At 40.6% G+C, this 14,465-nt stretch overlaps 1 protein-coding gene across 1 annotated transcript in view; it reads right to left on the minus strand.

Moving 5' to 3' along the window:
- The window catches only part of CFAP61 (cilia and flagella associated protein 61), a 286,086-nt gene that overhangs the window by 122,260 nt on the left and 149,361 nt on the right, over positions 1 to 14,465 (minus strand). The window contains exon 17 of the mRNA XM_008710053.1: positions 4,476 to 4,603. Within this exon, the coding sequence (XP_008708275.1) occupies positions 4,476 to 4,603 (128 nt within the window). The remainder of the gene's footprint in view (positions 1 to 4,475; positions 4,604 to 14,465) is intronic.

Raw genomic sequence — 14,465 nt, forward strand, 5'->3', positions numbered from 1 at the left:
CTCTCTACTTGGGACACTGCCTGGGGCAGGGCCTGAGACTCTGGATTGCTAGTGAGCGCCCAGGTGACTGTGATACTGCTGCCGCTCCACAGACCACACTGTGAGTAAAAAGGACGCTCCTGCCTTTTTTTTTAATTATTTTTTTTGTTTGTTTAGGGAGAGAGAGAGTGTGAACAGGGGAGGGGCAGAAGAAAAAGGAGAGAGACAAGCTCAAGCAGGTTCCATGCCCAGCGAGGAGCCCGATGTGGGGCTCGATCTCACGACCCTAAGGTCATGACCTGAGCCGAAATCAAGAATCAGACACTTACCCAACAAAGCCCCCCAGGTGCCCCATCTGCTCCTTTTTTTTGGCATAGCATTTCTTTTTTTTTTCTTTTTTTTTTTTTTTTTTAAAGATTTTATTTATTTATTTGACAGAGATAGAGACAGCCAGCGAGAGAGGGAACACAAGCAGGGGGAGTGGGAGAGGAAGAAGCAGGCTCATAGCGGAAGAGCCTGATGTGGGGCTCGATCCCACAACACTGGGATCACGCCCTGAGCCGAAGGCAGACGCTTAACCGCTGTGCCACCCAGGCGCCCCTGGCATAGCATTTCTATATTTCTCTTTAAAAAATGAAATTGGAGTACTTCATTGGAAAGCCTTTAGTATTCAAAGCATGACATTCGGGGTGTTCAGCAGAGCTGGACTTGATCCGTGAAGTGATTGGTGAAAATATGACTTCCTAAAGTTTTGCGGCAAAGTGCCTCCTGCTTTCTGAAAAGAGCTTTCAGACTTCATTACAAAGCTCTTCTCTGGCAAACAGTGATTCCTGGACAGATGATAGACGCTCACCTCCAGACCTGACTATTGATCCAAGAAGAGGAAGTTCCCTTTAGGCCTCAGATGTGATTGGTGGAGTTCCTAAGGTGACAGCACCTTCAGGCTGGCAGGACTGTGGGGGTCCCTGCCATGACCCTCTCAGCACAGTGAGGAGGACAGGCCATAGCACTGGTTGGCAGCACAGGGGGGCGGACAGCTGATACCAAGTTCTTTCTGCTCTTTCCCATGACTGGAGTTTTAGACAAGTCTTATTACTAAAAGTACAAAGAAGGATAATGTATATGACATTCTTATACTGTCCAAGACAAGAACTTTCAGTCCCAAAGAGCTGGGGCAGCCGAATGAACACAACCTATCAATCATGAGAACCATAATTTAAAAATAGTTCAGGTCCATGATGTAAATGTCTTGGAATGCTAAAGAACCTAGATGATTCACAATAAAATGTCTGAAGAGCTGCCTTTCCCCTCCAGTTCACTGCTGTCTACACCACAGGATGGGCAGGGGTTTCCTCCTCTTCAACCCCTACCGTAAGAAAGCTCCCCTGGCCCTGACTCCATGTCTGCTCTTGGTCCCCTGCTCAGCTCCTCGTGATCACCATGGCAGCCCTTGGGAAAGAGAAGGTGATGGGGAAAGCCCAGAAGATGCATGTGGCTAGAGGGTGGCTGGCCATAGCGTGGTGTGTGGGACTCAAACACTCTCCCTCCACGGCTCTTCTTGGGGTTTCTTGGACACAATACTCTCAGATGAATGGACATGCCCCGGGAAGTGGGGGACAAATTAGCTGAGCCTCCCCCTGACCCCTAATTACCCTGCACCTCCACCAGCCAGTCAGGAAAGGTAGGAGGGCGGATGGAGATTTCAGGAAGCTCTGAGAGCAGGGCTGCCACTCTTGAGCCCAGCACTGGTGGACTGAATAGGACTGGGAGGATGGGAGCACCCCAAGGGATACTCGTATGTGTCCCTAGGAAAACACCTGTCACACATGTCACCAGAAACTGAGGGGCCCAGGAGGCCTTGTCTCGTAAGGACAAGAAGATGCAGGGTGCCCGCAGGCCTGACAACCAAAGACTCTTAAGAAGAGGGGTCTGTGCAGATGTAACTGGATGGGTAACAGCTAAGGACCAGATGGAATGTTGCACTAAAACAAAACAAAAAACAAAAAACTCAAAAACATCACCCTCACTATTCCCCCCTCCCATGGAGCTACATCCTGCTATATTAGTTGATGACTTAAGGCAAATCCTTTCAGCTACCCCAGCAGCACCTTAGCACTTGAGGGGAAAAAGGACATCACAAGGGAAGAGAATTTATGCAGGGACTGCTTTTGGTATCCTTTTGAAGAGGACAAATGCTTTGTAATTTTTTGGTATGTACATCATATGAGGACAAAGAGTTGACTGTTTTGTCACTAGATAACAGGATTACCAGATTTTCTGGAAAAAGAGGTTGCTGTACTGGGCCTCACGTGGGCGTTCCGGGAACTACAGAGCCCCAGCTGAGTCTGATACGGCAGTGCGGAAACATCAGGAGGACAATATTTCTAAATCTTGCCTCCAAAATGTGGGTTTAATCCTCACTGGGGGTCAATGTTTGGCGATCATTTCCATTTCGTTTCAGGTCAAATCATTTATAACATCTAGTTCAAATAGCAGTTAAGCTGGTAAAGTCAAATATGCAGTAGGTTACTATGGTGATTGCTAATTTAAAATAATTAGGGAAAATAATGAGAAAACTATTTCCTCTGTGAAGGATTCAAGATCCGTAAACTGATACCAGTCTATTTTTAGGGTCTGTAATCTGTGTAATGATGACAGAAAACTAGGAGTACTTTAAAATGCTTTAAAAAAGGTCTGTCTGATTGAGGAATTTAATCAACCAAGTACTTATATCCAAATTTCTACTTGTCTTTATTAAATCTAAGTTGATTCCACAAAAGGAAAATTATATGTATATATCTTAATGTAATCATTTAAAATAAGATGTAATGACTAAGTATGTAGGTGAAGTAAGATTTCAGACCTGTTTTTGCTAACTTCTTGAACTACTATATTTTCACAAGTCCACACCAATAATTCATCATTCAGAAATGGCCGCACATGACTTGCTGTTCGGAGTCTTAGAGAAGAGACCCCTCAGAATGAGGAAAGCCCTCAACTGTAGCATGACTTACATGCGAAAATGGATATTCCTGGCTGCTTCTCGTTATTTCATTCTTGCAATGAAAGATTGCTATAAACTGACTACGATATTTAAAGCATATGAGCTCTGTTGCTGATTTCAATAATGACATGTGACTTATTTCTGATTAACTAGGGGTATGTTCCAGATAATTGAACAAACTGGCTGTAAAGTGAAAAAAAAATCTTTATCTGGTTAATGCGATGTCAAATGAGCAAAGTAACCCTGCAGGGTTAGCTCGTCTCCTTATCAACCAGGGACAAACACCTGTTGGGGTCATTTCCTCCCTCCCTTTCCTTGTCTAACCCCTCACAAGGCCTTATGCTTGGGCTGGTACCTTTGTTGGTTGGCTTCTGGAGGAGTTGGGGGAGGGGGGACTGCTTTCTCCCATCTTCTGCTTATCTCTTAGCACCTATAGTTTTGAACAGGAGCTAAAATTTCTCATGTGATCCTGAATAAAAGATTTAGAAAAAACTGGACTCTTGATTCAGAAGTCTGTGGTTCTCCAAAGCCAGGGTCTTTTAAGACATCCATGAGACTTAAAAAAAAAAAATAATAAACAAGGAAACCAAGTCCAAGAGAAGCGAGGCAACGCATCTAGGGTTCCATGTCAGTTGGTGGTGATGCCAGACCATGAACCAAGTTCTGGGACAATAACCTAGGGCTCTTCCTGTCAGGGAGGGGCTGAAATTCAGTGAGCAGATGGAGAGCTACTCAGGGGAATCTGAGGACCCCTGGGAATTCCCTATGATGAAAATGGGCTCTGAAAGGAAACCCGTTTAGTGCTGTGAAGGTAACAGAACAATGCTAAAGAGATGAATGGGCCTCAGTCTTCCCTGTGGAGCTTTCCTCTGTTCCCTGGCACCCAAAATGCAGGGGCTGGAAGAAAGGCCCATCTGACAATTCTGAAAGCCTATCTGTGTTATGCAGTGTCAAAATTGGTTCCCAAACCTGCCTGATTATATGGAGCACCTGTTAAAATACAGAGTACCAGAGTTGTCCCTGGAAGTTTCTGATTCTGTATGTCAGGTGCTGGGCCTGGGAACCTACCTCTTTAACAAATGCTCTAGGTGATTCTTATGATTCAGCCAATAAGGGAAACACAGTATAGGCTGGGGTTGGCAAACTTCTGGAAAAGGTCAGAGTATACATATTTTAGGCACTGCAGGTTAAACAGCCTCTGTTACAGCCTCTCAAATCTGCCACTGTATCAAGAAAACAGAGACAACATATAATTGACTGTGACTGTGTTCCAATAAAGCTTTATTTACAAATGCAGGAAGAAAGCCACATTTGACCCAGGGGCTATAGTTTGCCAACCCTTGGTCTAGAATATTTCACTGATTCATTCACCTAGGCACAGTATGTGGGGTAACACAAAAAACTCAGGTCTTTTCTTTCAAAAAACCATCTCAGGTATAGAAGAGAAGAGCCCCTTTAAAAATAAAGAAATAAATAAAGTAAAACAACTCACCAAAATACCAATGTCTCTAGGAAGGAAATTCCAACATTGGATGCACCAACCACAACAATCTTGGCATTGACAGTTATTTTAGGTTCCAATGTCAGTTTTCTATTCGTATGGTTCAAGGCATAATTCAACTGTAATAAAAGATACAAAGAGAAAGAGAGACCTAAGGAAAATGCAGCTGAGTCTGAGCTCCTGGACTGGCAATTATGTAGAGTTATTTAACCAGGACATTATCCGCAAATCAGACTGAACAATGCCCATACACAGCCATAGTGACCTTTATGGAAAGGTATTTTTAAGACAGTAATGTAAGAATATGGGAATATACCTAAGACCTGGTCTGGATCACATCAAGATGCTTGGTTTACAACATTTTTGCCTTATTGCTGATGGATGTTTCCTATAGAACTGAGGCCCCTTATGGTTAGAAACAATAAAGTAAAAATAAGCCCACAAGAAGACAGACAAGTTGCTCCTTGAGAATCTGGAGTTTCATGAAAGATCCTTCTGTCCAAGATTACCTTGAAAACTTGAACAACAATTAGATTGTAATTGTTGGGTAATTTAAGGCAAGTATTAACTCTTTCCATTCTGCATCCATCACACTACTTAACACAGTGCCTTGTGCACAGGGGTTAGTAATATTCGTAAAATGACAAACCTCAGTTGAATGGCAAAAACATGTTAGCTAATAAGGGTTATTCAATATTGTAGATGATCTGAGGTCAGGGAGAACTCTTAGAAGCAGAGAAATTAACTGGTGGTCATTTTAATACCCACGTTTGAAAAACTTATCTGAGTTGATTTGTTTGATTCACTTTCCTACAGAGGCTTCAGTGGAAGCAGTAAATGTACAAAGGAAGGTTTTACAAAGTGATGGTGGGGTATTCTTGAAAGAATGTTAGATTGTGTCACAAGACCATGGTTCTATTTTTAATTCATTAATTCAACACACATTTTTATTTGATTCTTACTCTGGTCTGGAAGAACTACTGCTGACTTCTTATCAGAAACAATGGAGGCCAGAAGGCAGTGGAATGACATCCACACCAATGCACCCCAGTCAGTTAAGTTCTCATTACATTAGCATTAATTCATCCTATAGCTCATAGATCTTCAAATTCCAATAGACCAAATCTATTTTGCATTTTCTTAAAATCCTGAATTACTAGGAGCTTGGGAGTCCTGTGGGCTAGTGGTAGAGTCCTATGTTAAGCACCTTCCCGTGCTTGAGGTAGCATGGGTATGGCCATATGTTTTGCCATTTACAAGGGAACACGTGACATTTAGAGGATAAATCCCTTCTCTCTAGCTCTAGCTAGGCTAGCAATATGGAGGTAGAAACAGTCTTGACCCAAATAATGTAATGTAATGTTTAGAGATTTTAGGTTCTCCATAATTAATGCTGCTGATGCCTCTCAGCATGTTCCCACCTTTAATGAGGCACATCATGGATTTTGGAAGAGATTGAGCTTGCCTCCATCTTTCAGAGGGGACCCTGACTGACATAAATCAAGTCGCATAATCCCACCCTCTTTGCTCAAAAATTGGCCCAGGATAGACATATGACCTGTGTTGGCCTTATCACAGTGAAGCCCAGGGCTTTCTTTTCCCCAAATTTTTATTTAAATTCTAGTTAGTTAACATACAGTACATTGTTGGTCTCCGGAGAATTCAGTGATTCATCACTTACATACAACAACCAGTGCTCATTATATCAAGTGCCCTCCTTAATACCCATCACCCATCTAGCCCATCCTCCACCCACTTCCCTCCATCACCCCTCAGTTTTTTTCTCTATCTTTAAGAGTCTCTTATGGTTTGTTTCCCTCTCTCTTTTTTCTTTTTTTCCCCCTCCCATATGTTCATCTGTTTTGTTTCTTAAATTCCACATATGGGTGACATCATATGGTATCTTTCTCTGATTGACTTATTTCACTTAGCATAATACAATCTAGCTCCATCCATGTCGTGGTGAATGCAAGATTTCATTCTTTTTGATGGCTGAGTAATATTCCATTATATCTATATATCTATATATAGATATATATAGATATATATCACATCTTCCTTATCCATTCATCAGTCGATAGACATTTGGACCCTTTCCAGAGTTTGGCTATTTTGATAATGCTGCTATAAACATCGGGGTGCAGGTACCCCTTTGAGTCAGTATTTTTGTATCCTTTGGGCAAATACCTAGTAGTGTAATTGCTGGATGATAGGGTAGTTCTATTTTTAAGTTTTTGAGGGACCTCCATACTGTTTTCGAGAGTAAGCCCAGGACTTTTTTATATGATGGTTGAAAAAGAGAAACCTCTTGCCTTCTAGATAGTATTGGGATATAGATGGGAAGCCTGAAATGGTACAGTCATCATGCCACCAAGAAGGAAACCATCCTGGTTAAAGCCTCAAGAGAATCACAGAGAAGTGGAATAGGAATTCCTTTCAAACTCTATCTGGAGCCCATGCTACCTCTCAAGTCTTCAGTTATGTGAGCAACAAGTATCAGTCAGCTATTGCCACAGTAGTGCTGCATAACTACTACAAAAGGCACTGGCTTAAGATAGTTGTCATTTGTTCTCACTGATGCATCTCTGGGTCATCTGGAAGTACATTTTTGAAGGCTGGCTTCAGCTGGGTTTGGCTCCAACTTGGCCTCACACGTCTCTTATCTTTATTTTGATGAGAGATAGCTGGCCAATGTGCTTATGGCAATGGTAGAAGTGCAAAAAGTGAGATAAGGTATACTTCCTCAGCCTGGCCAAAGCAAGTAATGTGGCTGAGCCCACCACCTACAAGATGAGGAAAGAGACTCACCTATCATGGGAGGAACCTCAAAGGCACCCAGCAAGGGCACAGCCCAGGGAGGGAAGAATAGCTGGGGAGAATGATGCAGCCCACCCCATTTTCTTGGTTGTTTAGGACAGTTTGTTTCTTTTATATGCAACTAAAAATTCCTTAAGCAGACACATTTTCTAAATGACAATAATGAATGTATCGTTTGGGTGAAAAAATGTCTGTTCTTCAAATAAATATCACTCTAATCTGTTCTATAAGAATTTCCTAAGACAGGTCAAGGAGGAATTTTTTGAGAAAAGCAGTTAATTCTGGTATCTGTGGGTGCCACAGATGTACTGTGTTCTGATTAATTTCCAAGACCAACAAGGTGGCAGCCGATTCACTCTAGCCAGCCTTGGGTCTGGCGGTTTACAGCAAGGAAGACTGGAAACATAGATGTTGGTATGATGGCATCTGATCACAGGTCTAATTAACAGACTTAAAATGCCAGCATCTTAACAGAGGTCAGAACTCCAAGATTCCTTCCATAGGAGGTATGTTCAGACATTCCCCTCTGCTAACCGGAAGCGCATGCAAACACTGAAGCATAGTCAGTAATGAAATTCCCTGGTAAAGAATTATACCCCATTTATGAAACAGCTCCTGTATCAATGATACAAAGAAGGCTGGGGAACAGAACAGAATGGCTTTTGTTTCCCACACAATAGCTTTAACACCAACAGCTGCCAGGCCTCAGAAATCACCTTTCTAACTGCTGAATACACAAAGTGGCCTCGGGGTGTCAAGAGTTAGCCATCAGTACCAATGATGGTGGGTGTCTCAGGAGAGAGATCAGGCATCACAATGGTTTTCAGTAAACCAATGTTGTGTCCAGGCTTTAATTAAAAACATATTCATCATCAGGTATGATGCAGTGACCTGAAAAAACCACATTTTTCTTTTGTTAGGATAGATGGTTTTTAAATACCTTGAAAAAAAATTCTTCCCAGCCTGGAAATATCTTTCAGTGACAACTGCAAATGAAGACTCCTTCAGCTGCTTTATAAAGGGTTTATTTTGCTCATAAGCAGGAGTACAAGCCATTTTTTAAGGAAAGTGGAATATTTCCTCCCTTTCTGTTCTTTCAAACTACAGGTTTTCATCAGGGGAAAATAAAAACAAACCAAAAACCACAGCAGTATGTAAGATCCTTTAAGTCAAGCCAACTCTTCCTTTTCTTGGTCTGAATATCCACCAAAAATATCCCACACATTGGAGACCTAGTTTTTTAATTTTTGTTTTTTATTTCATTAATAGTGAAGTAAAAATAAAGCTTTCTCTACTGACTCATATTTTATAGACAGAAATTAAATGTGCCTTGTGTTAGTAAGTTATTTCAAAGGTAAAGGAGACAAAATTCTGTAAGCCATTTAACTACATACCAAATCAGTGACAATATGGGGGAGAAAATAGATTTTTACCTCCATGTCTTGGGAAGACACTTGTAATTCTTATTTTTCTAATGACTAAGTTAGCATCTTTAGACAAAGGAATATTTTTTTTCAGATTATTTGAGAGCGAGAGAGCGAGAGAGAGAAGGGGAGGGGCAGGAGAGAGAGAGAGAATCCTCAAGCAGACTCCTCCCGAAGCATGGAGCCTAACACAGGTCTAGATCTTATGACCCTGAGACCATGACCTGAGCCAAAATCAAGAGTTGGATGCTTAACTAACTGAACCGCCGAGGCGCTCCAGACAAAGGGATAATTTTCAATGTAGAGATCAACATGCATCCCAGCGAGAAGGAATAAAACACATAACATGGTATGTAAGCAGACCTTCTAAGGCTAAAAGAAGTGTTCCTTGAAATTGACGATGAATCTCATAATGAGTTTAAAATGCAGAACTTCAATTCAATCCCAGACAGGATTATGGGATATCCCTGTTAGAACATTCTAGAGCTGAGCTTGAGGTGGGGGAGGGAAATGACAACAAAGGTCAGGTTGAGAGGGACAGGAGTTGAGGTGAGAAAACAGGGAACAGAAATGAGCACAGATTAAGTCGTAACTTATCTGTAATTTCTTGTGGGCTTCTGAAACAGAAGACATATAAGTGAATGAGCCATTAGAGGAGGTTTTGGCCACTTTTGTTAATTTAGTTGGTTTGTTCACTGCCCTCCACTTAGACTGTTTGCTTCCTGAGGTAAGGAACCACATCTTTGTTTTTGGAGGTGTTTGTTTCATTTGGGTTTTGTTTTGCTTATTTTATCTGAATTATTCCTGCCATACATTTTTTTGGAGATTTAATAAATGGCAAAAGAATGGATATATTAACTTTTTCATGAGCCCTTATTAAAGAGTGTTGACATAATTTCTACTGTTTCAAATTTTTAGCTGATTCTTTGCCAGTTGCTTAAATGAGCAAACAAATGATTTAGACATAATTACAACTACTTGTCATTAAATCTGATCTTTTTAGTAAAAAGGATATTGATATACATAGTCAGTTGAATTGATGCCCTGATTCACTTGCATTTACCATGAGACCTTAAATACATAGTTTTGAGTTTTATGCATGTTTGCTAACTGTTTTGTGTGTACAAAAAAAATTGGTCGAAATGTAATTTTCTCTGATACACACAGACCTTAGTTCTGTGTTTCCACATCTGGTTTGGTTTCTCTTATGCACTTAGAATGAGCTAGAATGAGAATAAAAGCATTATTGAAACTCAATTTCAGTAATAAATCCAAAATCAGAAGTTACTAAAATTACAAATAAGCCAATAAACTAGGAAGCAGTCAAAATAAATATAAATGATCTTACATAATAAATCCAAGGTTCATACTAAAATGGAACATGACAATATCTATGGTGAATTTTTTCTAATGATACCGTTTCATTTGGAGGTTACCTTCAACCTCCAGGATCATTAGACTGGGCACCATTAGCCCAGTGGCAAGGTTTGGGCTTGTTTTCTTAATTCTGCTACTGGTTGAAATTCGGAGCCTCTTTTCCTTAAATATCAGTTTCCTCAGGTGTAAAATGGAAGTAAATTACACAAACCTCTGCCTTCCTCAGCAGGCAAACATGGGAGCTATTCATTAAACAACGTCTACAAATACTTTGAGCTTTTCAGGCAAAGATGTTACACAAGGTAAAATTGCACATCCTCTCTCCCATCTGCAATATGAAAGGCAAATCTTCGAAAAACACATTTTAAAAGGGCAAAACAATGAGCTCAATTTTCAGCTCCACACCCATGTATATATATTTTTTCTTACAGAAAGCTTCCAAAGACTTCAAAGGGAGCTCTGTCCATGCAAGAAAATGGAAGATGGAGAGATTCAAAGCCATTAGGAATAGAATTTCTGAAATTCTTAATAAGCCTGCTTTTGCTTTATAAATGTAATTTTTTCCTTATGCTTCTCCATTCTCTTTTCTTTTTGAGAGGCCCTCTTTTTCCCAATTGGATCAAAACAAATGACAGATTGATATCCGTGTCAGTTTCAAAGTCCCAAGTTCATAAGTTGAGCTCTTTGGGGCAAAGTATTACAATATTTACCAAATAAAGACGGGGTAGAGAGGTACAGACATGTAAAAGAGAGCTAATAAGTTAGAAATCACTTCCACAGATACAAAATACAATTTTGAAAAGCCTTTCATCTAAAATTATTACAAGGGTTCAAGAGTATGATACCAACACCAAGGCCGCTGTCCTGGCAGAGCAAGAGGAGGCTGTGAGGAAGATGCCATGATTTTGAGCCTTGCTTTTTTTTTTTTTTAAATGATTTTTTATTATATTATGTTAGTCACCATACAGTACATCCCTGGTTTCCAATGCAAAGTTCGGTGATTCATTAGTTGTGCATAACACCCAGTGCACCATGCAATACGTGCCCTCCTTACTACCCATCACCGGTCTATCCCATTCCCCCATCCCCCTCCCCTCTGAGGCCCTCAGTTTGTTTCTCATAGTCCATAGTCTCTCATGTTTCATTCCCCCTTCTGATCACCCCCCCCTTTATCCCTCTCTTCCCCTACCGATCATCCTATTTCCTATGTTCCATAGATGAGAGAAATCATATGATAGTTGTCTTTCTCTGCTTGACTTATTTCACTTAGCATTATCTCCTCCAGTGCCGTCCATGTTGCAGCAAATGTTGAGAATTCGTTCTTTCTGATAGCTGAGTAATATTCCATTGTATATATGGACCACAACTTCTTAATCCAGTCATCTGTTGAAGGGCATCTCGGCTCCTTCCACGATTTAGCTATTTTGGACAATTGAGCCTTGCTTTTTGAAGGATTCTCTTAACTTTCCCAAAACTTTTCGTAGCCCCAGCACTCCAGAAAAATGCGAGCTGTTCTGCCTATGGTATCTGCTGAGAACAATGATGACCCAAGGACACTTTCTGGCTTGCATTCTTTACACGAGCAAGAGCACACCCCAAATCGTGCTGCATGGGCAGAGTGGGCTGTGGTTAGTGCAGGATCTGCTCCAGGTACACTCTAGGTACTCATGAAATAGTTGGGAGGTGAATGGAGCACTACTTTTGCCTCCGCAGATTTATTAGTAATATACTACCCAGGAAGAATTGTTAAAGAACCATATGCCTTTAATGCCTTTACATTTTTTCCATTATCCTGGGCAAACAGGTAGAGTAGAATAGATTCTTGTGGCATACTCCCACATAGATTGAATCCTAGCTGAAGAAAAGAGGATTCCTGTGTCAGTTAGGGTTGGGCTTGACTGCATACAACAGAAGACCCAGCCGAAACAGAAAACAGTAGCTTAAACAGGATGGAAGATAATTTCTCGTTTATGCAAAGACTATCTGGAAATGTGTATAGTCCAGAGTTATTGAGGCAGGTGCCATAAATTTATTAAAGACCCAGACTTCTCCCTGACTAACTCTCCATCCTAGGGCAAGGCTTCCATCCTCACAGATGGCCCAAGATGGCTGCTGGAGATCAGGCATCATATCCTCACTCCAGGCAGCAGAAAGAAGGGAGAAAAGAAGAAAAAAGGAGGCTTCCTCCTTGCTGAGCCATTCCCTTTAAGCAGCCTTCCCAGAATTCTCATTCCGACTATTTCTACCTCAGTGGCCAACACTGAGTCACATGGTCATGCCAGATTCAAGGGAGGCTGGGAAATAATCTTAGTTGGGTGCAATGCTGCCTTGAATAAAATTGAGGTTCCATTAGTAAGGCTAAATGGAGGAATGGCTCTTAGGGGCAACTAGTGGTCTTTGCCATAGTTCCTGAAGCCACTCTAATTCATTGAGTACATTTCTTCAACTTGCATTTTTCTTATATTTCTTTTATCAACTCCCTCTGTACTAATCCTCCATACACTTTTATTCCTCACCTGGATATTATCACTATTTTGCAAATATTATAAAAAGTTAAAATTATTGCCACCCTCTGACACTTGTGACCATTCGTATACATTTATATTAGAATAAAAAGTGTTTGGGAAGTTGAGTTGAGTGACTTTACTGGATTTCATCGATTCTAGGATGTACATTTTTTCTCACATGTTGGCATCCCTGGAATCAATCTCACAGTCGATGTCATTTTAACCACCGCAGTCAGCCAGGCAGCAGCAGTGACATAATTCCTTTCCTGAGCGTGGGTGGCTCGGTCATGGCTATTCATTGGCATCACTTCCGGAGAGTCCTCTGCATTACGTGTACAACATGTGTTGAGTTTAACTGCTACTGACAATGTTTTCACAAAGATTACAGCATGGTTTGGCATTAAAATGAACACTTATTGTGTTCCCATAAAGGCCCAGAAACTGAACAGCAGGGTGCAAATCTGATATTAGTGAAGCAAATATTAGTCATTGGAGGAATGGCTGCAATTCCATATTTTCTTGCAATGCAACAATCAAGTGCTTTATAGGAGCAAATAAAGGATGACAGATACCCACAAGTAGATACCCGTGTTACATTTTGTTACTGAGACACATGCAAAAGTTTTATTCCCATCACATAGAAAACAGTGCAATTGAAGGGAATGTAAATTGCCTCTCCTCTCTGAATAGTTGAAAGAAATTTCAAAGCAATAAGACTTATATGACTGATTCATATTCTGTTCAGGCCTCCCATTAAAACATTGTGTCACACCTCAATTTGCTACTTTTTTTTTCTTCATGGTACATAAAATAAAGGTACACCTTATAAATCATGGTGCCTTAGATATGATGCAGTGATTAACTCACTTGTTTTTAATTAAGTAACTGCCCTGAACAAGCCTCTCATAAAATCATTAAAAGTATGATTGCTCTGATGCATACATGAGCATTGGCAAGGGAGATCCACTGTTGGCTTTTCAGAAACAGAGATTCACTGATCCCCAACGTCGGACATGCTGGCATGTGTACCAAGATAACCTCAAATGGCTCCATGTCCCCCTTTCCTACCGTAAGGCAAGCGTTTAGAAACGTCCTTGGAGCCTCTGCATCACACTAATTGAATTTTGTCTGGCATGTTTCCACTACTCGGCACTCCAGGTATCATCTTCAACACAGTGTCACCCACAAACTGAAGAAGAAATGACTTCTCCAGTGTGAACACACAGGGAAAGGCAGGAATGAAGCAAATCCATGGAAGGGAAGTGGTTTGCGGGATCAACGACCTGCCTTTGTGTTGTTCTCAAAGCACAAATTACTAATACCTTACATATATATCTCTTGAAAAACTTCATTGCTGCTTAATCATTCTCAATTTCTATATCCCCATGAAAGACCCGCTTGTGGTCAAATGAAATGAAGGTATGGTCTCAAAGGTTTTGCAAACACTCATATTCAAAAGTGATGGAAGGCACTCTTCCTGTTAAATTATGCCTTTCTGAAATGATGGCATTTTCCTACAGGTATCCGAAAATAAAAACGGTCCTCCAGGCATGAAATGAAAAATGCATGTATGTACGTGTTTATAATACAGAATTTGACTCTGAGTGTCTTAATAATTATGTAAGGAATAAGAAAAATAGATGAAATAATCTGTGATAAATTTACTTTCTTGAGATTTTTGTTAATTCAAAAAAAAAAAAAAGAAGCTGTATTGTTGGTTATTTTCCCTTTCTAAAAAAGTAAGAGTAAGGTTTATGGAGAATATATGGGGTATCATTTATCTGAATACTATTTGTTTAAAGAAGTAGGTCTTCAGGTCATTCTTCTCTTTCCGCCCCATATCATAAAGGGTGGGA

This window comes from Ursus maritimus, unplaced genomic scaffold (assembly GCF_017311325.1).
Source record: "Ursus maritimus isolate PB19 unplaced genomic scaffold, ASM1731132v1 scaffold_22, whole genome shotgun sequence".
In the NCBI taxonomy this organism is placed as follows: Eukaryota; Metazoa; Chordata; class Mammalia; order Carnivora; family Ursidae; genus Ursus; species Ursus maritimus.